This window comes from Eucyclogobius newberryi, unplaced genomic scaffold, assembly GCF_026437365.1.
Source record: "Eucyclogobius newberryi isolate DKJ021-1_F unplaced genomic scaffold, fEucNew1.0.hap1 SCAF_14, whole genome shotgun sequence".
NCBI lineage: Eukaryota > Metazoa > Chordata > Actinopteri > Gobiiformes > Gobiidae > Eucyclogobius > Eucyclogobius newberryi.
The window spans coordinates 12,041,682-12,066,772 of record NW_027315768.1 but is presented as its reverse complement, the minus strand read 5'-3'; the positions used below and the strand labels follow the sequence as shown (position 1 = coordinate 12,066,772).

Below are 25,091 nucleotides of genomic sequence, written 5' to 3'. Positions count from 1 at the left end.
CTTTGGCCCTCCCCAGCCCCGGAGTGTGTGAAAGCTCGCCAATTTGCTCGGAAAGGACAGCTGAGGGGAAACGCTGAGGTCAATGCATTTTCGAGCTGTTGGTGTACAACAAAGTTTGACAATACAGTCTGGGGAAATCATGATTCGCTGCTAAAAAACAAAGTTGGCAGTGTAAGGTGCTAAAGCAGAGATAGTGAGTCCTTTATGACAGTAAGGTAGGATAGGAACCTTTTATTTAGTTGAAGTACCCTATTTGTACCCTATTTTGCCTTAGTACAGATGCTGTTTGGGTCCAAATGAGACCGCTGAGTGCGTTCTGCATCTGATTATAAAGCGTTCTATTCTCGGAAAACCAGGAAGCACGCTAGTTAGCAGCTGTTAGCGTGCTAGTTGTTGTTAGCTCCACGGCAAAACTCGCTCTGGAATCTGTGAAATCGTGAAAAACGCCCACAAACTCACGACGGTGAATGATTCCAATACTCGGAATGTGTTGTGAAAAAAGTAAGGAAGTACTGCACCTTTAAGAAGTCTGTACCTCTAAGTTGATAATTTGTACGCGCCATGATAAACTGTAAAAGGGGCACGGTGTCAAGGGGTCTGTCACCTGCTTATCGTCATGGAGATGTTATTGCTTTGCCTGGAATGTTCCACAGTACGGCATTAAACTCATCTAACTTACATTTGATCAATACATTTTTTTTATATTGCTATAACATGCATTCTTACTGTTTGGGGCTCACCTCACCACAGATCTGACCTGTAACTTGGCCTGGTGGCTTCACTTCCTCGTCTCCATGGAGATAGATAAGATATAGATAGATAAGATTAATAATGGAGTCTTGTTTTTATCTGCGTACTGATTGGTTTAAAAGAAAATTATAATTCACTACAAACTGGCAATTACAATACATCAAAATTGTACTCCTTTTGGTCTCCACAAATTCTATGCTGGCCGTTTTTTTGTTTTTTTGCCCACATTTGTCTCCGGAGCCGAGACAGCGCCTCCCTGAACACATTTTTGTTCGGTCTGGAGCTTCTCACTAAATCAGCAGAAACACACACCTGCCGCTTCGCTTTTGGACCCTTCCCCCGTCTGACTTCTCCCCCAAAACACTGAGTTTGGTGCCCAATATAACCTGCAAACAGAGGCCACACACTTGTTTCCGTTTCTCCCGGTCTGGCTCGACTACAAATAGAAGTGAAGGATTGTGGGTAGGGATGTCCGTGTTCGGCGTGTGGGTGGTTGCCTGTGGTGGAAGGATGGAAGTAAAGAATTATGGCGGCGCATGGGTTACAGGGGCCATCTGCTCGTCTCCATGGAGATGCTATTGCTTTGCCTGGAATGTTCCACAGTACAACATTAAAGCTCCTTGGAGAAAAGTATGCAAGTTTTTTTTTTTTTTGTAATGGAATAAATGGAATGCCATACAGTGGAACATTCCAGGTGAAGTGGAGATTCCCAATACCGATATTTTTGAATCTACATCAGCCAATGGTCGATGAGCTCTGTCGATATTTTGGGGCCAATATATAAGACCAAATTTGATATTTCCTCCATAACAGACTCAAATATATGATTGCAGTGCTCTGTTTTTAGTAAAGTAAAGAGGAAAAATAATATATATTTAAATCGTTTTTAGACATCCAAAGCCCTGTTTTACTACTAAACTATAATAGAGCAGTGTAATCACATTTTGGACTTTTAGCTTCACACTAAAATGTAAAAAAACAACTTTATACCTTTAATTTTAAGCAGTTAGTCAGACTAAACAAAATAAATGTGTTTGTTGGAGATTTAAAGCCAATAGCGATACAATAAAAGGCAATAACATCTCCACAGAGACAGCCATGGTGTGCACATGGTGTAAGAACGCCACATTCAAATTGTTCAGAAGACTTAAATATATATAACAAACTTTAAAACCTGTTATACATTGACAACAATAACAAAGTGCCCAGTTGTAGAGCGTTAATACTCAATATGTTACAATACCTTGGGCAAGACATGTATGGTATTACTGCCACTTTTCTGCCATGGTGTTTTTGGTTTTATATTTGGTTAAAAAAATAATATATGTGCACTATACACATACAAAGTAAACCTTTAGTCATTGATTATTTTTCTTTTCTTTTTTTCTTCTGCTATTATATTTGTTATTTGAATATAGATTAAAAAAAAACATTAAATAAAAAAACAGAAAGGAAAAAACACACAAAAAAACACAAAGAACATAAGAAAAGTAAAGGAGTAAAAGTAGAAAGTCATTAAGTAAGATATATAGTATTTATTCTGAAATGGAAATAAATATAGAATGTAACAATAACAATGACCCAGAACTAGTTACCGTATTTTCCGGACTATAAGTGGCAAATTTTTTCATAGTTTTGGCCGGGGTGCGACTTATACTTATATTTATACTTAAATACTTATACTCCCAAGCAACTTATATGTGATATTATTTGTTATTTTCACACTTGCAACCGCATTTCATACTCCAGTGCGACTTATATATGTTTTTTTCTTCTCTATTATGCATTTTTTGGCCGGTGCGACTTAAATTCCGGTGCAACTTATAGTCCAGAAAATACGGTAGTACTTTCAAAATGATCTTTACGGCCCAACCTCCATGACTCAAACCCTCGTAAAGCACAAATAGACCGGTGTTGTTTTCGTTTACGCATCCCTCAGGAACTTCGGTCACATATTTCCGTCACCGCCAAAAGTGAGGAGAATGGGCCGTAAACGCGATAGTGACTTTTTTCCTGTCCCTTTCTGCTCTGGGCTGAGGAAGTCCGGCACGTTCTCAGCGCCTGAACAAACACATGACACTCTCAAACGTATTCTCGGCTGCATAGTAACTGTCAGCTGTAACAAATAGGACATAATGGATGGGCCCATTCGTCCGACTGATGCAAAAGAGAGCGGCGTTTTGGTGGGAAACGGACAGGAATGTGCCGAGTCGACCCGCGCGGAAACAATATCCAGACTATTTTTGTACGTGACGCAAAGTATCGGAAAAATAATTTCATTTTGTGAGATTAAATGATTGAGTTTGTACGCTGCTGGGCCGGTTGCATAATCAGACAATGCAATACAAGTTTAAAACAAAAAAAATATGTAAATTATGATTCGTTTACGGGTTTGATATTATATTATATTATATTTTACTTTTTTTGTTATTACTTGCACAATGAATTCATGGTAAAACACAAAAAATAAATTCATATTCAGAATAAAAACAAGATTCACATTAGGAACTTTCTTCTGTGATAAGGTGCAACACAAAACAACAAATATAATCGCAAAATATAAAACATAATAATTATAATACCAATAAGGCATGAATAAATTATTTTTTTTGCTAAATACGATAAAAAATAAAAATAAATAAATTGATATATATTGATCGATTTGACAATTTGAATGAGATAAAATTACTTATTATTTAGTATTTTACTGTTTTTTTTTTAGTCTGTGTCAATAATGATGAAGAACTGTTAAATAATATCTTCTCAAAATTATCATAAAACTAAAATGTTGAAATCATGACATCCTTCATTTAGTTTAACACTTTAAGCTGTTTGTATTAGACATTCTATCATCAGAACTGCTGCACGTCATTTAAAAAGTTTCATTTGCGTCTCCGTCCAAGCTAATCGAACGTCTTCTTCTCTCTCCTCAGCACATCAACAACGACCACATCCACGGGGAGAAGAAGGAGTTTGTGTGCCGCTGGGAGGAGTGTTCCCGGGAGCAGAAGCCCTTCAAGGCTCAGTACATGCTGGTGGTCCACATGAGGAGGCACACGGGGGAGAAACCCCACAAATGCACGGTGAGGAGTCAGATGGAGGTCTAGAGGCTGAAGCAGAGGAGCGTGCGGTCCCGTAATATAGTCCTAACTCCAAACGGGGGGAGCAGGAAGAACATCCGCACTGGCTCTGGTCTTGTTAGAGGTTTTGCATATGCGGTCGATTCAGGACACTAAAGTCACAGCAGGAGTTGTGGAAATATTACCTTATACAGTTTTATTTAATCAATTACCAATGTAGATGTTTAATAATACTGTATCATTCTATGTGGACTGATTCAAAATGAACTGCCTTATCAAGGGCTGAAACGATTAATTGGCTAATTGTGACAAGCTAGCTATAAAATAAATACAATTTAAATTAAAAATAATAATAAATAATAAATGGTCTTATTTTGATAGTTGTAATCATTATTGGAATTATACAGACTCTAAAACACAAATGAAAAGACATTTTATTTCAAAGCCAGTGCCATTATTAAACCAAAAAATGTGAAAAATGAATACACTTTTTGACGTTTACATCAATAATACACTTCTGTCACCATATTAATGCATTCAAAAGGTCTAAATAACTTAAATAGTCATTTGTTGCGATGCTTAACTCATCAAAAGTAGAAGTTTTGTGAATTTACGTTGTTCTTTTTCTATCTTAACGGCGCTAAAATACAATTTAGTAATAAAATATCGAGGCATAGTTATTAGTATTTGCTCGTTAAACTAGCAAGATGTTATTAGAATCCATAATCAGAGCGATAAAGTCCTGAAAAGTATTTCAAACAAGACTTTCCAAGGTTGTTGTGACATCCACATTATTATGATTAGATGTGAAAACTTTATCTTCAGGCAAACACAACGAGCTCATCCTCGGTCAGTCTGACATCCTCTTTCACAAACCGGCCTTGAGCTTTTCATTCCTGCTGAATTTGCCGTTTATATCACAACAAAATCCTACTATCAAACTTAAAATATGACACACACTTTACACACAGGATTGTTAAAGGTGCTGTACCTGATTTAGTGTCTAAAATAGTGAAAAACAGAACTAGTTTGTAGCAGTCCGAACATATTGTTACGTTACCTAATGCATCCCTTGCATTTAAATTGTTCTTCGAGATGAGTGTATGAGCAAAAAGTACTTCAAATATACAGTATTCAGTGGCCAGAGCAGCGATTGCAGTCACGGTAAAGCTAACAACAACTAGCATGCTAACAGCGCACTTCCTGCTTCAGTACTCCCTAAACTCAAACTAAATTAGCTGTTCCTAAACCTCACCTTAATTGTAAAATAATATATAATCAAAACTAAACATTTGCTAAGATAATGCAAAGTAATTAGAACCCCAGAGCAGAATGTCAAACCTTTAAGGAATCTGTTTAGTGCACGTTAAAATGCTATAATTAGATGCAAACAAGACACAGCAGTCTCAATTTGACCCACATTTTAATCAATTTCGCTTTATTACGTGAAATAAAAATCAGGTACAGCTCCTTTAAAGGGCTTGTTCCTGATTTTATTTCGAAACACCTTTTTCTTCACATAGTCTGTTGTAAAAGCAGCTCTTTGTTTATTTTTGGAAGCAACCGCCCGGAACAGACACATTTGAATTTCTCCGTTTACATAAAGCAACTCCAGCTAAATTTCCCCAACTCGAGTTATTACTTTTATATTTAATTTCATCAACCCAGTTCCAGGTTAGACCTATCTAAGCCGCGCTCTTTGATTCGCCGCTATATAAACTAATCTGACACATCTATGAGAATTCTTTGTGGCGGTGTTGATAAACCATGGGGGGCTCGTCTTCTGACTCTCTGTGCTAAGATCAAGTCGCCGAGTCTGTTTTGACATCTTCAAAGCGGCGCTCGTGCTCTTCTGAATGCTTTAACAGATGAGTGCTGAAGGCCATGTGAAAGGCTGATTGACAGAGGGGCGTGTAATTAAAATCTGCAGACAAGCTAGAGGTCTTTGGAGGGCTCCTTATTAGAGCCAAGGCTGATGTTATATAACCTATATATATATATATATATATATATATATATATATATATATATATATATATATATATATATATATATATATATATATATATATATATATATATATTATATGCATGTAGTGACCTGTACTTTTGAGTAGTTTTATCACAGGGTACTTTTACTTGTACTGATCTTGTATTATGTTGGCTATTTAGACGGCAGATTGACAAAGACATGTATTATTTAACGTTTGTGTTGGTTGTATCTCAGGTTAAAGGGGATGTTTGTCCCAAAATCAACTTAAAAGAGCTTTTGGCCTTGGTACGACGCTGTTTCCTCATGATTAGTTTAGTCAAAGTTGTGTTTTGATCAATTCATGTGCATGATTGAGTTCGTCCTATATTTTCCTGCAACTGAGGCTCGAGTGCTAAGAAAAGTCCTGTTTTTAACTATTATTTGAAAAATGAAGACTCCGTGTGATGCAGGGAGAGTTCTAAAAATAAAAGCGCATAAATGACAATCCACTATTTGTTATGATGAAATGTCACTCTGAGGAGGCGGGGCTTATCTGTTCTGCAGTTTAGAACAGGAAGTCAATGGAACAGTTTCTATTGAACAAAATGTAAAATGATCTACTATTGTTATAGCTCCATACTAAGTACGTGAAAAAAGCTTAATATTATGTGTTTAATGTGTCTTTAGGATAATTTCAGCATAAATATAATTAAAGCAAGAAATGGTCATAGTTGTAAATGGTAATATACAAGTAAACAGATGAATAACTACTAAAGAAACCCTGTTAACCACTGACACTTAACACAAAAGTAAAATTTTGGATTATTTATGATTTATATAAGCAAAAAAGGAGCGAACATGCAAACTCACTGCGTCCAGGAATCCAATCCAAATACCTTTACTTGAGTAACAACTTCGGTCACCATTTTGTACTTGTACTTGGATTATCTCCGCTCAAACTCATCTCTTATTTTAAATGGAATCTTGAATCAACAAACCCATTTTTGGCTCAACTTGCACTTCTTTTCATTTCAAAGGCTCCACAATGACAGCTCAGAAGGAATACTAAATTATAGCTTGTACCGTGCGACAGAAACAACAGACTGAACACAGACCCTATTGTCTCTAAGCCTCACACTTTAGTTTAGTTTTTGCAGATAATAGGTCCCTTTTTACCCTGTGTTTGGCTTTGTGTGGCGCGGCACAGTGGGCGGGCACCAGGCCAAGGGTAGATTACATTTAAACAGCAGTCGCCAACCAACCAGCTGGGCATAAACAGAGCACCAGAGCAGCCTGTGCCATGCACTTTGTTTACAGGCGAGTGGGCATGTCGCTGTGTATCCAACACACAAAGGTGGGGTTGGTAAAAGGACTATTATTAATATGGTAAATAGTGTTGCAATAATATGAAAGAAAACAGTTGGTAATGATTTTTATAACATAATATAATAATACAATTAACACTCCTTTTAGACAATATAATATCATTTTCAACAACAACAACAAAATTACTATTTCCTTATATTCCTTATATTTTTTTTTTTTTAGTATTGATACTAGTTTCAGTTTTTGTTGGATTTTTTGTACATTCCTAATGCTGAATTTGTGGATTGGTCAGTGGGATAATGGACCTTGTCACTAATTTATGATCTCTTATTTTGAACTTCGGATTGTTCTTTCCTCATTGGAGAAACGGACAAACGGACATTGTTAGAGGCTAAAAACAACTGTTGTTTTTTATTTTACTAACCAGGAAGTCCCACTGAAATTCACAAATGATTTAACAGATGAGTCCCCAAATTGTATATGATTTTATTTTTAGGGTTGGCTGGCACTGGGAGAACGTGCAAACTCCACATTATATTTTTTTCCTTCTGGACCAAAAGCAGTTCTAATAAAAAGTTGTTCAAATAATACATAATAAATGTTTTAATTCAAACATTATTTATTTCAATATTAAGGCCACATGAATGTACCATTATCAAAGTATTATTAATTTGTTAACTTCATGTACAAATACAAGTTTAAGGTGTTGTACTTGCCTAAAAACCCTGAAAAAACCTTCAGGGGTTTATAATTTTCAAACGGTTTGCAGCGGTCCAAACTTATTCTTTATCTTTCGAACACATTTCTAGCATCCTAATTATTCACCGTAATGAGTTAATAAGTGCTTTTCCCAACTTTCAGATGCCAGAGCAGAGTGACGTAATGCTAACACCAACTAGCATGCTAACAGCGCACTTCTTCGTTCTCGTCTGATAAAACGCTTTATAATTACAGTAGATAGTTAGTCGTTCTGCTTTTATAACTCTTTAAGTATTGTAATTTACTGAGCGTCTGACTCTTGCAGTTCGAGGGCTGTGCCAAAGCCTACTCTCGCCTGGAGAACCTGAAGACCCACCTGAGGTCCCACACGGGAGAGAAGCCCTATGTGTGTGAGCACGAAGGCTGCAACAAGGCCTTCTCCAACGCCTCGGACCGGGCCAAGCACCAGAACCGCACGCACTCTAATGAGGTACTGCATCGCATCATGTACTTTTACACACAGTTGGGTCGTCATGGGTACATTTTCTAAAACTAGCAGAAGTAAAAGACACCATAGTTTTACTTACTGCTTGGGTAATATTAAATGGATTACTTATTTAAATGTTCTATCCACTATACCACTATGAGTAATTGTAAAGTTGTGTTATGTTTAAAAGTTAATGTCTAAAAGTGAGATCTTATAGAGAGCTTATAAGTGGCCCATTATGACTTCTTTTAGGGCTGGGCAATTTGGCATGAATATGAATTTCCCATTTCCCTGATCTTAGTTTGTCTTGAAAAAAAAAATGCTTTCCTGAACATAAACAATACTGACACATTTTTCTAATTTCTACCTCCAAAGTGTGAAATCTGCTCCAAATCTCATGCTTTTTCTTTCAATTAACAAGAACCAAGAAAATTGGTTTGAACCCTGAACTTTGACAATTAGCGACAACTGAATCTTAATCTGAATTCAAATTTACTTTATTGGTACAGCCCTAATGTCTTAAATAATAGAAAATGCACTCTTTGTTCACAAATACACACTTTTTTACTAGCATTGAGTAACTATGCTTTCTTCTTGTGAGTATTTTGAAGTAACTCTTATATTTTCCACCACTTTAGCCACCTCTTCTTCCAAAAATACTGCCAAGAACTGACGTCCTCCTTATTCTTTGTCAGAAACCGTACGTGTGCAAGATCCCGGGCTGCACCAAGCGCTACACCGACCCCAGCTCTCTCCGAAAACACGTGAAGACAGTCCACGGACCCGAAGCCCACGTGACCAAGAAACAGCGCAGTGACGTTCCTCCGAGGCAGCAGCCGCCCAAAGGAAACGGCGAGAACGACGTCAACGCCAAACACGGCTCGAAGGGCGGAGACAACGGCAACATCACTTCTAGAGGAGGGGAGGACTGCCTGCAGGTCAAGTCCATCAAGACTGAGAATTCTATGGTTAGTGACAACAACTTATTTAGAAACAAATAAATGAAGAGAAAAACATATTGAAACTAAAAGCTACAGAATGTTGGGGAATACTGAACACAGTAAACTTCCCATTCATTTTTCGCATTGATATTTTAAAAAATTCAAATATCAAGAGTTTAAAGGCTAACAAGCAATCTAGTAACTAATGTCCTTAACACGGCTGTTTTCATTCAGAGAAACACTTTAAAAACTTAACATTCTGTCTTCTCCCGGTCACTGTTGAACTCGATGACCGCAGCAATGCTTAGTTACCTATGCCTAGTTACCTAGCCATGCCACGTACATTTTGCTAACAATTGCTAACTCTAACATCTGACTAATTGTTTTATTTCACAGAATTTATTTATGCATTTGATTCCTCTCAACAAAGCTAACCACTGCTAGCTAAAAGGCATTCCTGCATCTCTGTATCTCTGCTTTTGCCATCTATGTAGTTATTTTTCTAACTGCTTTCTTCCAATTTACCTCTCTAACTCTAACTTGCTGCTATCTTTTTTATTTAACTTTCCTAATGGACAGACTACCCTAAGGTGAGCTTCTGACTACCATTCCAAATTCCTATGCATGAAAAATATCCACTTTCTTCCATCTCACAATGTGATTTTTGCATGTAAAGTCACAAACCATTCTATTTTTGCCCTCTATCTTGGCCAGCTTTTTTTCTGGAAGATCACACTGGCCATAACCTTTTCTGTCGGCTGATGATAAAAGTAATTGTCACATTAATATTTAAGAGTCGGGACGGTTTTAGCTGCTGTGCTGATTCTGCTGAACAAAATACTGCCAACTTCAAGCTGTGATCAAGACTTAAGTGTAGCCAGTTTGAATTAGTCTTTTAGCTGGATCGTTGCTCACAGAACTCATCCATTATCCACTTGTTTTCCTGTTAATAAATCAAAGTAATCTATAATGCATGTGATTATGGCCTACATTGGTTATTACAAAACACATCACAGGCAGACAAAAAAAAGCTAATTATTAAATCCTAAAGCAGCATAAAAAGCTTTTTTGGATGGAAGCCTAACTCTTTGATCACTTACTTTTTCAAGTCTTATATACCGTTTTCTTTGGGCTATAAAGCCGCCCCAACAACATTCACAGAAACAAGAAAGTGTACATATACGGGCCGCACCTGTCAATAAGCCGCAGGTGCACGTTGTAACATGAATATTTACACACGCCATTGCGCTGCGCTGGGTATAATTAGATTCATTTCTCAGTGGATATGAGATGAGTCAACATTCTGAAGCTTAGCAAACTACATCACAGCTGTCCCTACTGTCCCTACTGTCCCCTCTGTCCTTGATGACTCTGTGTGAGCTGATTTACCTGTGTCTGTGTCTTCACATCTGGTTCGATCTGCTCCTGAGCTTGTTCTTGTTATGCTCTAACATGAGATATTTACACACGGTAGTGATGCAGGAGTCAAGTCTGGCCAAGAAGGTTTAATTTCAATGCGGCAGGTTCTAAACTGCAGACCGCCGTATATCGCATGTCTTGGCCCTTCGCAGCATCTAGATTCACTTCCTCATTTGAATCATTTCTCTGTGAATTTGAATCTGATTGTAATAAAACAGCATTTGAAGCTTGAAATAGTGACCACTGTCCACTGACGTCTTCTTCTACAGTGTGTCAAATGCTTGCACTTACTGCTAGAGTGCCCCCTGGTGGCCATTAGCCAGTAAAAATCTATAAATTAACTGCACCGTTGTTTGGGCCACATTGTTCTAAGCGTGGGGGAAAAAATAGCCAAAAGTACGGTATGTTTTATATAACAGTCGATATTTGAGCTGCTACCCAATTTAGATCACTGCCAAGAGCAAATTTTTTATGTATAAAATATGATAATATATCTTCATTATAACCTGTCTGTTTAAATGATAGTAGCTTTAATAACAGTCTAATGAAATCTCCTGTTGGCTCTGCAGACGTATCAGTCCAGTCCTGGTGGCCACTCGTCATGTAGCAGTGAGCCATCACCTCTCAGCAGCACCAACAACAATGACAGTGGAGTAGAGATGGCTATGCACAGCGGGGGCAGCTTCGGAGATCTGAGCACCCAAGACGAGGGCCCCATGATCGACTCCACCGTCCATGCTGGGGGACATCACGCTGGGGTGGGCCTACAGCTGAGAAAAGCAATGCCCCATGGTTCGGTCACTATCAAGCTGGAGAATATCAAAAAGGAACGGTTTAAGACAGTGAGGGATTCGTGCCCCTGGAGCAACTCTGCACCGCAACCTCCGCAGGGCCAGCATAACACCAAGTTACCCCCCATACCTGCTGTTGGTAAGTGAAATAGAAAGAGAAAAATATGTATGTCCAGTATGTCCATGTTTGCAGAAAATCTAACAACCTTTTCTTCGCCAGGTTCCTTGCTGGAGAACTCCAACCTCATCAACAACCTCAGTGGCCAGTACCCGGGCCAACGCATCATCGACCCATCATCCTGTGAGGTGACCCTTCTGAACCAGCTGAACGAGCGTCGGGACAGCACCACCAGCACCTTCAGCTCGGCCTACACCCTCAGCCGCCGCTCCTCCGGGATCTCCCCTTGCTACTCCAGCCGACGATCCAGCGAAACCTCCCAATTTGGAACGAACCGTCACAACAACATCAGTTCTGCCGATTCTTACGACCCCATCTCAACCGACCTTTCCCGGCGCTCCAGTGAAGCCAGCCACTGCGGAGGAGGCTCTGGAAATGGAAGTCTTCCGAGTTTGTTAAGTCTAACCCCAGCGCAGCATTACCGCCTCAAAGCTAAGTATGCCGCTGCTATCGGAGGAGCTCCACCGACGCCCCTACCCAACATGGATCGGATGAGCTTGAGAACCCGCATGGCTCTTTACAACGACTCTCAAGAAGGCCAGTCCCATTCTTTCCACCATCCCCCTTCTGGTGGTGTCCCGCGAAGGTGCAGCGACATCGGGTACGGCCACCAGAGCATGATGCCTCACGAAGTTCCCAACAACCTGCCGCGAAGAGCCAGCGATCCAGTGCGACGTCCTCCTGGAGATCCAAATGCCTTCCCAAGAGTCCAGCGCTACAACAGCATGAACAACATGAATCCAATGGTTTTTCAAGATCGCCATCAGGGATTAGCTCACCCAGGCTACACACGCTCTGATGGTAGCCTCCAGCGATACCCCTTTGCCCCACGGCCACCCAGCATCTCCGAGAATGTAGCTATGGAGAACATGGCCATGGACGGTGCCATGGCTGGGATGGAACACAGCGGGGAGGAAGACATTGTCCTTCCAGATGACATGGTACAGTACCTCAGGTCTCAAAACTCGGGTTCGACGGGACAAAATCCAACCTTCCATGGCAACAACCATTCTCAGGGCTACCAAGGGAGCATGCCCCCTCCTGCTGCATCTCATTACTCTCGAAGGATGGCTATGGTGGACACTGACTTGCAACCGTGCCATATTGCTAATTCTCAACAACCGCTAGCTCACAACATAAACAAAAACAACATGCCAGTGCAGTGGAATGAAGTTAGCTCTGGGACTGTGGATACTACAGACAAGCAATCAAAACATCCACTCAGGGGGAACCTTGCTGTCGTCCAGCAAAGGCACAACTTTGGACCCTTCCAGGTAGGGCAGGGGCATAGTGACAACCAGCAGGTGGCACCAATGAGCCAGAACATGTCCATGCAGGGATACTCAAACCCGAACGGCCAACGACTAATAAGCCAACAGCAACAGAGGCAGTGCAGTAATGTGAACCTTGGTGAGCAAATGAGTCCTCAGCAAGGTTTTGGCCAGGAAACCATTCCAATATCTGGCAGCACAAGCATGAGAGCTAACAGGAATGGTATGGAGCTGCCAAGCTACAGAGCAAGGACTGATGCTTATCCTCATGCGAACCAAGTGAACGGGTACAACGCTGTACAGCAACAGCCAAATATGAATGGAAGTAGAGTTATGATACAGCCAAAACCACCAGCAGAGCCCAGAACAAGGCTTGCCATACCAGTAGCAAACAGGATACCCAAGATGGAGATGAGTCCATGTCGAGCAAACGACACATCCGAGGCGAGTCCAAAGCGGCCGAGCGGTTCTATGGTACATAATTCTGAGAACGTTTTCTACACAGGGCAGATCCACATGTTTGATCAAGCAGGCTTTGAGGCTCCAATGTCACCCCAAGCTCCTGTCAACAACGCAAATGCTCCTGGCAACATGGCTTCCCCTGGGGTTAACCAGGTTTCGAGCAGTACTGCGGATTCTTCGACAAATGGGGCATCCGAGCACGCCCAGATTGACTTTGACACCATGCTGGACGACGGGGATCACTCCAGCCTCATGTCGGGCACTCTGAGTCCAGGGCTTCTGCAAAGTCTTTCCCAGAACTCCTCTCGACTTACAACCCCACGCAATTCGGTGACTCTGGCGTCCGTACCGGCAGGGATCGGCAACATGGCCATCGGAGATATGAACTCTATGCTCACAGCGCTGGCGGAGGAGAGCAAGTTCCTCAATATGATCAGCTGAGAGCAACCGTAGACCTCATCCTTCCTTCCAGTCTTAACTTTTGCTATGTCAGGATTATATAAAAGAAAGCACTGACTGAACATTTGTGAAACTTTTGATATTGTCCATAGAATTATGTTTACGTTGTAATATGTACTCCATATACTACAGACAAAAAGTATAGTATAGGGTTAAGAGTATCATCCTCATTTGTTAAAAAGCCATACTTTTTAGCTCCAAATATAATAGCCAGGGATATAGAAACACTTGCAGATAAGTCTCATTCAGTATTTGCCAGAGTGGCAGCCCTTTATAAAGCGGTGCACTGAAAGCATTTCACAATGTGCCTTGCTTAAGACATCAAGGTGAAAAAAAAGAAAAAAGGAAATGGACATGTAGATAACAAATATTTTCTCATGAAGCCATTTCATGTACATTTATAGATTTGTACTGTATGGTACTGTGTTTAAATTATATTTGACTTACAGTAAAATGTTTAAACTATGGCTGTCCATGCGGAACATGAGGCCGTTTGGCTAAAGTCTGTACTCATATTGTACTATGTATAATATGCTTAGTGTTGTTTGCCCGATGGAGTAGGTAGCGTTACACACCTATGTTCAAACCGTTGAATGTGAAAGGGACTGTTGCATATCATATATCGTTGGTCCTAAAAATGTAATTTACGTAAAAGAAAGCGGTAACTGTCATTTCTGCAGTTTATGCCCACTTCAGTACAGTGTCATGTCATGTTACAGTTGTCATCTGCGTAGTATTGGTAACAAGATCAGTATTTTGTTAAGAGGGCATATTAGATACCTGTTTACTACATACTACATCTGTATGCTAAAGTCTTGTAAAAAGTAGTGAAAACATGTTTGAATAGAATGACTTATATGATCATTTGCTGTAAATGGGTCCAGTAAACCCTGTTCCTGATGTTGAGAAGGGGCACAGCCCTATTGGTCAGAATACCATATTGGGTATTGCTACCTCACTGCATTGTTTAAATGATAAACAATATCCACGTCATTCATTATGTATGTTTTACATAGAGGGTTTTATATTGTTTTATAGTGTTTACAGGACTCATTTACAGCCAAAGACAACTCAAAAGTGTTTGCTTCAGTCGACTTCCCCGAACTGGGACTTAAAATACTAGTGTGTAAAAGTGCCATCAAATATTGATGTTCTCGAAGGAAGTAGGTACATGTGATTGAATTGAACCAGAATCTTTGAGTAATTACAATGTAAATGTAGCCCTGACAGCCCTAGTTTAAACATGTGGTTGTACAGCATTATGGTCCAGATATTAAGTGATTTTTGATCATAGCCGGGGCTCGGGGGGGAACTGGCAGTGTTGAATCTGCACTCCGGATCAGAGGCATCACTCCTCTGTGGTCTCATCTCACCAGGGTAAACATAGCGGAGGACAAGACTTTGCTCCCGTCACTTCCAACCTTGTGAGATGAACGGCATTCTCTGAAAGAATATACAAGTACTTCTGTGTGTTCTTGGACCCTAATTACCACATCCTCGCCCCCCTCACCCAGCTTCTCCACCTCCCCTGGGTTCACCATGGGTCCTCCAGGAAGTGACTTTGATTCTGGACAGGATCTGCCAACAAGCCCCTCACATTTCTTCATGTTTGATGAATTTCTAAGTAGCCTTTAAAAGTGTTTGTACGCTGCCCTCCACTTTTTCTGTGTGTGGCTTTGTGTGACTGACTGTACATAGCTTTTGTACATTTCAAATAAACTATCCTCTTTGTTCTTTTAAATCTCTGGTTTTGTGTTGTGTCCGTTTGAAATTACAAGTGTCATTTCTCTGGGGTACACATTAGATCTGGCCACCAGTTTAATAATAGTAAATAAAGTCATATGTATACATCTATGCAAATCATAGGCCTATGTAATTCTTGCCTTAGGCTCTATTTTAGCTTGAGGCTTGAATCTTGGACTGGGGGTTGTTACGCTCACCTCAATACAATAACCATGCCATTAAAGGTTAGGTTAGGGCTTACATTTTAAGCACTCTATCACACACATCTGGATTTCACATGTAAAACAGTAAAAACAACAGTTACGTTCAAATAATGTGAAAGTTTGAATGAGGCAATGTCGTGTCTCATCAGATGGTCTACGTTTTAATAGTGGACACAGAACAAACCATATAATAGAGCTAAAATATGATGCTAACATTTGCAAAACAAATGGAAAATTAGCTTTGTTTAACTGTATTTTCAGTCTTTTGTTTTTTAATTGGCATGACTGCACAACTGCTAAATATTTTCTGATATTCTTCACATATTACTGTTCATTTGATCGTTTTCTGAATCAACCCAATAATTTGAAAATTAGCATATACTATTATACTGTCTATAATGAATAAATAGACAAATGAATAGAAAAAGAAACTCCTTTACCTTAAGCATTATTTAACTAGGTTGAAATCCATTGAGATCTAGATCTTTTACAAGGCTGATCTGACAAAGCAACACTAAAAAAAAATATTTACATTGAGACACTATCAATGTCCATAACATTGCTCTTTAGAGTCACCAGAAAAGTTACATAGTGCACTTTTAAATGGCTATGCTTTGGGTTCTTGTGGTGACCTTACATGACCTCTGAATACACGCAGGCCTAAACCATTAGCTGTTAAAAAACCCAGGTGAAACTCCACGGACAAAACGCACACGGAGCACTTTCTGAAGTTGGATGCCATGTTCGCCGATATCCAGTCTGACAGCTTGGCCTGAGAAAACGGGTGTGAAGGCAACATAAAACGGCCCGGGATGAGAAAATCAGCCCCAGTACAAGACACTAAAAGGGACATAGAAGATCAGGGGGGAAAAGCCCGCGTTATGAGCCAAGATGCAAAGTGGAAGAAGAAAAGGAACAAATCATTTTTAATTTGACAGCACGTTCAGCAGGGGACTGGTTTGGAAGGGCACGCGGCCTGATTACTTTTGCCAGCGGAATCCCGTATTCTGTTAGAGCGCGGATGGGAGCGAAAAATAGCCCCGGGGTAAGGAGTTTCAGCAGAGGAGAACAAGAGGTTAGTGAGGCAGAGAGGGATCAGACAAAGCACGCAGAGGGGCCGCGGCGGTGAGGGGCGCGGGGGCTACGCTAACCTGTTGGAAGGCGCTTAGATCAGGGCTACTTACCGCTAGCATGGCAAGCTAGTTTCGTTGGAAATGGTAAAAAGATGGTTTGTTGGTCTACTTAAAAGGTTGTCCAAACTTTTTTCACCCAGGGCCGTATTTTAAAACTTATACCGGACTAAATTATGCCTCATTTCCGCTTTAAAACACTGTTATGTTTGTAAGTGTTCAGTATGTTTTAGTAGATCAGTTTTAGGGGCAGTGTTGCTAGCACCGTCCGATAGTGAGGCTAATGTGACGTTGTGCTGTGGCGTCTCTTATTCCACAGACACTGAAGTGAATTTGACTGTGAAAAATTCCTTGAAACGTTTTTAAACTTTTACCCAACTCCCATTGTCTTTGCCCACAACCACAATCGAGAAAACGTTAGATAGCGAGCGACTTCTGGTGGCTCCATTCGTGGTGTAGTCTTTTCTCTCGTATGCAATACAAACATTGTAATTATTCATCAGCAATGCATTATTCAGCACTTTCAGGGGCAAGAGCAAGAGTATATCAAGGAAAGCTAACAAACAATTAGCTTACTAACAGCACACTTCCTGCTTCACAGAGAATAAAAAGCTCTGTAATGAGATGATTTTGACACTAAGATCTGTTTTTACAATATATCTGTACCAAGGAAAAACAGATTTGACTTTATTACATGAAAAAAAAAATGGTACAGCTGCTTTAAGTAGGGTATTAAACTCTAAAATGTCTTGTAGCCAACCTTCCAAAAATAGAAATACTACATCAATCAATCAATCAATCAATCAATCATTCAAAATGTATTTATATAGCACTATTTGTACAAAACACAATTCAAAGTGCTTTAGAAATTACATACATAAATTACATATCACAATAGATAAAAAATGAATAGGCGGGGCTTATCAGTTTTGCATTTTGAACAGGAAGTAATTGGAGCCGTTTGTCATTGTAAGCCATTTTAGATCAATACTGCAGTTTACAATGAACACAGTGTAAAATAATGATCTACTGATGTTATAGTTTAATACTAATTACCTGGAAAAAAAATCTTGACATGTCTCCTTTAATTTTCATTCATTACAACTTTACCATCTGTATGAGGTTAAACTGTCTAACGTAAAGTGACACTACAGCATTAGACTGAATTAAAACAACTTATTTTGGCCTCTAAAACACTTCACATCTTGAAATTAGTGAATGTTCAAGTAGTGTTTTTTTCTAATCCTGCATTACATACTACACATTAGTAAATAGTGTTTATAATGGGCTTGAGTGTGACCTCTCCTGCACACTTTGCTTTGGATTTGGGGAGTTCCTCAGCAGTGTCCCGCTCCCAGAGGAGAGGAACAATGGCTCATTGTTAGACCAGGCTGACAGGCTGCATGTGCAGATACAATAATGAACGGCCTTATGAGTCGCAGATAGAATCAAACTGCTGTGTCATTGGTTCAAAAGAAGAATACCACTTTTATCTTTTCAGCTGAGTCAGTCGTCACCATCAAGAAGCTTCCAATGGGATCTCAATGGAAGTTTCTGAAACACAAATTTGTTGGGTTCTTTGACATTTCTATTAGCATTCTCACTTATGTAACAGAGGTGTTGGAGATGTTTTTGTTTTGCTTGTAATGTTCCACACTTTGGCATGAAACGTGTGGATGGAAAACTGTACAATCAGAAAAGTTACATAAAGCACCTTTGAAAATGTATAAAATGGGTGAAGAAACATGCTAAAAGTAACGAGCTAGGGCTGCAACTAACTATTATTAGTAGTAGAGGATTCATTGATTATTTCTATGGTACATTGAGGGTTTTTTAAATACATTTTTAACCACATAAAAGTTGAAATATGGCGTCTGAAGGCTTCTAGAGAAGGTTTACGAATAAATTCTATTATGAAAATCTGAATAAGTTTCTTATATTTTTGACATTTTGATTGAATTCCAATCAATTCCATTGTCTTTGTTATAAAAAGGTGTTTTCATTATGTTTTTGTCTTTTTAGTCCAGAAAACGATTATGATGATCAGAATACAACTAAGATTACTTTTAGTCGACTCGTCACATTTAGTAGATTACTGGTTAACGCTCTGAAAAACATTGGATAGGATGACTAAAAGTAAATATCAATACACAATGCTGAATATGACCTTTTCAAAGAACTTTTAAATGTTGAGGTATTAGTACAGTGAATAAACAGATCGGCCCATACAGTTGTTGGACTTAATTTTATTTACCAGTAATTCATCCTGTTCTATGATGATTATTTTTTCATTATTTCTATTATTATTATTATAATTATTATTTTCTTTTATTTTTTTGTTCTACTCTCTGGTCCTGTTTTTTATATGTTTGTATGAATAACTTTTTTTAAAACATTTAAAATTAAAGAAAAAATAAAAATGTGTGTGGAAGCTGTGGACAAAGAGGATGAAAACTACTGCGTGTGAAAAATGTTTGAGAGGTTGAAAAGGATGAAGCAGTGAGTGAGCAATGGGACAGTTTTCGTTTGTACGTGTCCATAGTCCTGTGTTCATCCTGTCAATGCACATCTCACTGTTTTTGGTTTTGTTTGATTCTTGTTCAACGAACATTTAAATTATTCCCATGTCCTTTTTGATCCATTCCTTTGCATGGTCTTCGGCCCTATCTTGCAATGTACTTTACTGATCTGAAGTCAATTCTTTCTACAATAGCACAAACACATCTTACACTTTCAACAAAACATCACAGACTCATTGCAATATCATGCAAATAAAACTGATTTATTATCGCCTTCGGCAGATGCACTTGGCGTCTTTTTATAGAAGTGTGTCCCGCTCTGCCCTTTGACCTCGGAGCCCGGGTCATCATAATAAACCTATTCTCTCCCCTCGCTCCTCGAGGTTAGAGCTCCGTTTTCCATCAAAGACTTCCAGCTCTGATCCGTGTGCCCGCTCTCCCCAGACAGACGTGACCCCTGTACCTGCTGCCCCCGCCGCCCCTGCCGCACCCCGCCGCCCCGCCCTCGTCGCTCTGCCCCGGGCGAGCGGCGGACCCTGAGAGTGTGGAGCTACGGAGAAGGACAAGCTTTGTTACAAACGCCTCATTTAGGACCCGAGCCGCTAATCCTGACCTTTTCTGTCGTGGTCAGATATGATATTATTTAGTAGAAGACAAGTATAAAACCGTCCCGGGTTTGGTTGGACTTATATTAACAATCAATTTCTTCTAGATGCGTTTTTTAAAAGGTGCATTACGTAACTCTCGTAGAACAAATAGCAATAACATCTCCATTATTGCTTTGCCTACTCGTTCCACAATATGGCATTTTACTTATCAATGTGACAGGTCAGATCTGTGGAGAGGCAAGCCCGCTCAAAAGTAAGAATGCATGATTTTCAAGCTTTAACATGTTCCCACTGGGCGAGAACAGTTTTTTGTATCAACACCAAGTCGCCTACTTTGGGGGTCATCTTTTCAAAATTGATACCAAAGCGCAATTCTGATCCAATCTTATGGATGAAGACATTTCAATAAATAAATGTAGGTTTTAGAAGGGTTTCAAACTGGTTCTAACGGACAAATAAAACACCTGACACAGTTTGCTGCTGGTGAAGCGGTTTGACACAAAACAATGAAGTATTTATATGTTAAACAATATCAACGTTTGCGCTACAGTATTTGTATTAGTATTTAGAAGTAGATATTAGAATTAATATTGATGTATTGATACTTCGATACTAATACTCCCATCCCTGTGAGACAAGAAGGTGACGGACCCTCCACCAGAAGGTTAAAAAGCACCTTTCAAGATTGTACAGCGACTGGTAATAGAGCCAGTATCGTATCGTAGCTTTTAGCATTGTGAACAAAAACATACACAACTGGACAAAAAGGTTAGTGTAGTTAGCTCCTCCCTTCAGACAGATATTAAAAAGGTGCTGTACCTGATTTTTACTGTTTTGAGTCGCAGATTGTGCCGCGTTAGCATGCTAATGTTTGTTAGCTTTACCTGAGACGGCAAAACTCGCTTGTGAAAAGTGCTTATAAATGCATCGCGGTGAATATTTTAGATGCTGGGAATGCATTAGGTAAGTGAGCGATACATGTGGACAACTTTAAAGAGTTTCAAATGAACTAAACAAAAAAATGAAATAAACTTTAGGCAGTGACTTACTCTTACAGGAGAAGCTGCTTGGATGAGAGGGTAAAAACGTCCTGGTTCTAGTTTTGCCAGTTGTTTAAAAGCAAGTGAATTAATAAAATAAGGAGATTAATTGAACTCATTCTTCTTCCTCTGCACTCTTTAAGCACGCAAGCATAATAATGTAACCTATAGAAATGTTGTTGCCGTGCTTGAATTGTGACATCACGGATAAGTCTCTAGAAACAGGACATTTTCTTTGGTCAGTAATCAGTCCGCCATAATGCATATCCTTTTACTTCTCCGAAATCCATCGTCACACTTGGCTCACCCGCCCTGGGGCAGAACTGGTCCTGTTAAAACACAGAGTTATGATGCAGCCTGATGAAGGCCCGTATTGTGGGATTCCTGAGGGGTGTAGCGTCCCGGGTCAGACCTCTGCGTAACCCCTCTGCAGAGGTCACTAACTTCGCTTCTCTGAAACGAGTGGGCCGCTGTGGAATGCTGTGTCCGATTGAAGTGGAGGATGCTCTGATTAAAGGCTTATAGTGACCCTGGCTCTGCGCTGGTCGTAAGTTTAGCGCAGTTCTTTTATGGTTTTTACATGAGACGTGTTGGCTCTACCACGGCGAGCTAAATGAGGGCTTTATCAGTGCATGGTCCACACAAGGCTGGGTCATTTGTGGGAGAAAAGAGGCTTCCGACGCACTGAGGAATGAAGCTGTTTTAATGAGGCTAATGGCAATTTGAGTGTAAAATGTTCAGAATGAGTCTACTGAATTTTTTACAAACACTTCCTGGATAGCCCTCTAATTATGTCCCAAGAAGTAGAATTTATGGCACGTTCCCATTTTCAGAGTTTCAAATTCCTACTTAGAAACTGTGAGTAGGAAGGAGAAGTTTCGCACAGAGCAAGAAAATGTGTGTGAATAATAATAATAATAATAATAACTTTTATTTATATAGCGCTTTTCAGTGACCCAAAGACGCTGAACATATATAAAAAAAGGGGGGGGGGGGTATTTACAGACAGGGGGGGACAACACGTACAGTACACATTAATATATAGATAAAATGAACAAGACAGAAGAAGTAGAGAGAAAAAGATGGGGATGTAACAGGGGGTAGAAGAGTAGACAGTGGGGTAGAGGAGGCTAGGGGTAGGGGAGGTCATAGGCTTGGGTGAAGAGGTATGTTTTGAGGCGGGATTTGAATGTTGTGAGTGAGGGAGAGTGGCGGACAGGTTGGGGGAGGGAGTTCCAGAGTCGGGGTGCTGTTCGGGAGAATGCTCTGTCGCCAAAAGTTTTGAGTCGGGATGTTGGTGCAGTCAGGGTGAGAGAGGAGGAGGATCGGAGAGCTCGGGAGGGGCGGTGGGGGATGAGGAGGTCAGACAGGTAGGGGGGGGCAAGGTGGTGAAGAGCTTTGAAGGTGAGGAGGAGTATTTTAAAGTTTATGCGCTGCTTGATGGGGAGCCAGTGGAGAGAGCGGAGAACGGGAGTGATGTGTTCACGGGACCGGGTGTGGGTGAGGAGGCGGGCAGCGGAGTTTTGGACCATTTGGAGTCTGTGGAGGGAATGGGAGGAGATGCCAGTGAGGAGGGAGTTGCAGTAGTCGAGGCGGGAGGAGATGAAGGCATGGATGAGGGATTCAGCAGCGGGGAGGGTGAGGCAGTGTCGGATTTTGGCGATGCGGCGGAGGTGGAAGTATGAGGTCTTGACAATGTGGCTGACATGGGGAGTGAAGGAGAGGGTGGGGTCCATGATGACACCGAGATTGCGTACCAGGGTAGAGGGGGTGATGGTCGAGGTGTCGATGCTGAGTGAAAAGGGACCAGTTTTATTGAGAGTGGATTTGGTGCCAATGAGGAGGAGCTCTGTTTTGTCACTGTTCAGTTTGAGGAAGTTGAGAGTGAGCCATGATTTTATTGTAGAGATGCAGGTTTCGATGTGGCTGAGGGGAGGCTTTTGGGTGGATTTGGTGGTGAGGTATATCTGGGTGTCGTCAGCGTAGCAGTGAAAGTCCAGGTTGAGTTGGCGGAGGAACCATCTCCTGTGCAGAATGTGAGCCTTTGCAGTTATAAATACGCTATTTTGCTCCGTTATGCTAATGTTGCTAACGCCTACATGGGGCTGATATCAACAATAAGAAGAAAAAAACACTTGTAAACGTTCCTTTTAAAATCTGTAAATAAAGCAAGCTAACAATGTTAAATCACCTAAAAGCACCTAAAAGTACCAGGAAGTAAAACCAATATAACAAATGGCTAAAACAGCTAGCATAACACAGAACGACGCTGCGTTCATGTGGTCCTCGGGTGCTCGGCTTTCCAAGATGAGAAGTTCGGGTTCCGACTTGTATTCCTGCGCGTTTGTCTTTCAAAGTCAGTATTTTGATATTGTTGTCACCAATAGAGCTAGCTAACATGTTACATGGGTAATTAATCAAACAGTTTTCTAACAACTGACAGTAAAACCCTAAATTTAGTAACGTTTAGTCAAAGAGCTCAATTCGTGTGAGCGAGTTATTAAACATGCTAACATGCTAACAAGTCGACAGATATGCTAACAATCCAGGTGAAGACTCCCACCTTGACTAGTCTGAACTCCTGACCTTGTTCAGAGGTTTTAGCTGAAGGTGCTTAATATCGGCTTGATCTGGTATTTTCACAGCTCCAATGCTGTAATTTACTGCTGGAAATACCAACAAAAACTGTTGTTTGGAAAAAGCTGAGGGTTTTAAAATGCAATTTTATTGGAATTTAACAGCAAAGCTTCAATGACGATGTCCATACCTCCAAGAAGTGAAATGTAAGAGCAAGGTTAAAACTGTTGGAGCAGATTTAGGTTTTGTGGTAAAATGTAGCTTAATGCAACACAGTGGAACAGCAGTGAGCACTTGTTACCTCACAGCAAGAAGGTCCCAGGGTAGGCCTTTCTGTGTAGTGTTTGCAAGTTCTACTCATGTTGGATTGGTTATTTTGTCCAGGTGTCTAAACAAAAATCACAGTCCTCCAGTTTTGATGGCAAAGGCTGCACTGCTTCACCTAGATGAAAATATATGAGGATGGATAGTTGTTTTTTTCAGGATCAAGTCAAAGGTATCACTGTCACTGTTTCCCTCAGGAAATGGAAGTTTTGTGGGATCTGGATAAAACAAAACATAGATTGTTTCCTTCAATACAATACATAAAGACCTACACATGACATAAAGTGGCTCTTTAGGCTGCACAGTGCACTTGGAGGGTGAACTGATGAAAGAGACACACACTGAATGTGCACACTTGAAGTCGTCTCTTTATAAATCATTTTTAAAAGTGATTAAGCTTAAATGTTGCGTTAAAGCGTCTCAGATTTTAAATTTTATTCAACTAAAACTGAAATTGTAATTAAACCGATTTTCTTAAATGGTGCGTTCCAGGCACTGAAACAGCTCGAAAGGATAATCGCTACTTGTGAACTCAGAGATTATCGAGGAACTCCTACTTCACGTAAGAGATAAACTGTGACGTTACAACAACGGTAATCACCTCAATAAGGCTGCGTTCACACTCGGACATCGAAACTGGAACTAAACTGCAATAGAACCTAGAACAAAACCTAGACTAGATCAAACTAAACCAGGACCAAACCAAATCTACATTAGGACTCAAACTAGGCCCAAACCAGGACCAACTCAGGACTAGTGTGAACAAGGGTCACAGAGAGAAAAAACATTGATAAAGAGTCCTTCTGGTGTTACATTTTAGTCTTATGCTAGCTATTTTTACTTTACTTTATTTTATTATATTATTATTTTATTTGTATCTTTATCTTTTTATTTTTAATTTAATTTCCCCCTCCATTCCCTATTAAGATATGAGAGGAGTTTTGTTAATAAGAGTATTTTGTTTTGTTTATAACAGTTTTTTTTTTAAACTTCCTACTTCCTAAACATCTGTCCTTTTCCTCCTGACAGGAGGAAATAAACGAAATGTCCCCATGTGTGGACAATAAAGGACTATTTTATCTTATCTTATATATTTTCTGGGATATATCCAAT

At 40.1% G+C, this 25,091-nt stretch overlaps 1 protein-coding gene across 2 annotated transcripts in view; it reads left to right on the top strand.

Annotated features, from left to right (window-relative positions):
* Positions 1-15,575, top strand: part of gli2a (GLI family zinc finger 2a) — a 95,699-nt gene extending 80,124 nt beyond the window's left edge. For both annotated transcript variants that reach the window (XM_072444301.1, XM_072444302.1), the window contains exons 10-14: positions 3,684-3,833; positions 8,152-8,316; positions 9,009-9,281; positions 11,243-11,603; positions 11,685-15,575. In XM_072444301.1, the coding sequence (XP_072300402.1) occupies positions 3,684-3,833; positions 8,152-8,316; positions 9,009-9,281; positions 11,243-11,603; positions 11,685-13,816 (3,081 nt within the window). In that variant the 3' untranslated portion in view covers positions 13,817-15,575. The remainder of the gene's footprint in view (positions 1-3,683; positions 3,834-8,151; positions 8,317-9,008; positions 9,282-11,242; positions 11,604-11,684) is intronic.
* Positions 15,576-25,091: the final 9,516 nt, after the last annotated feature.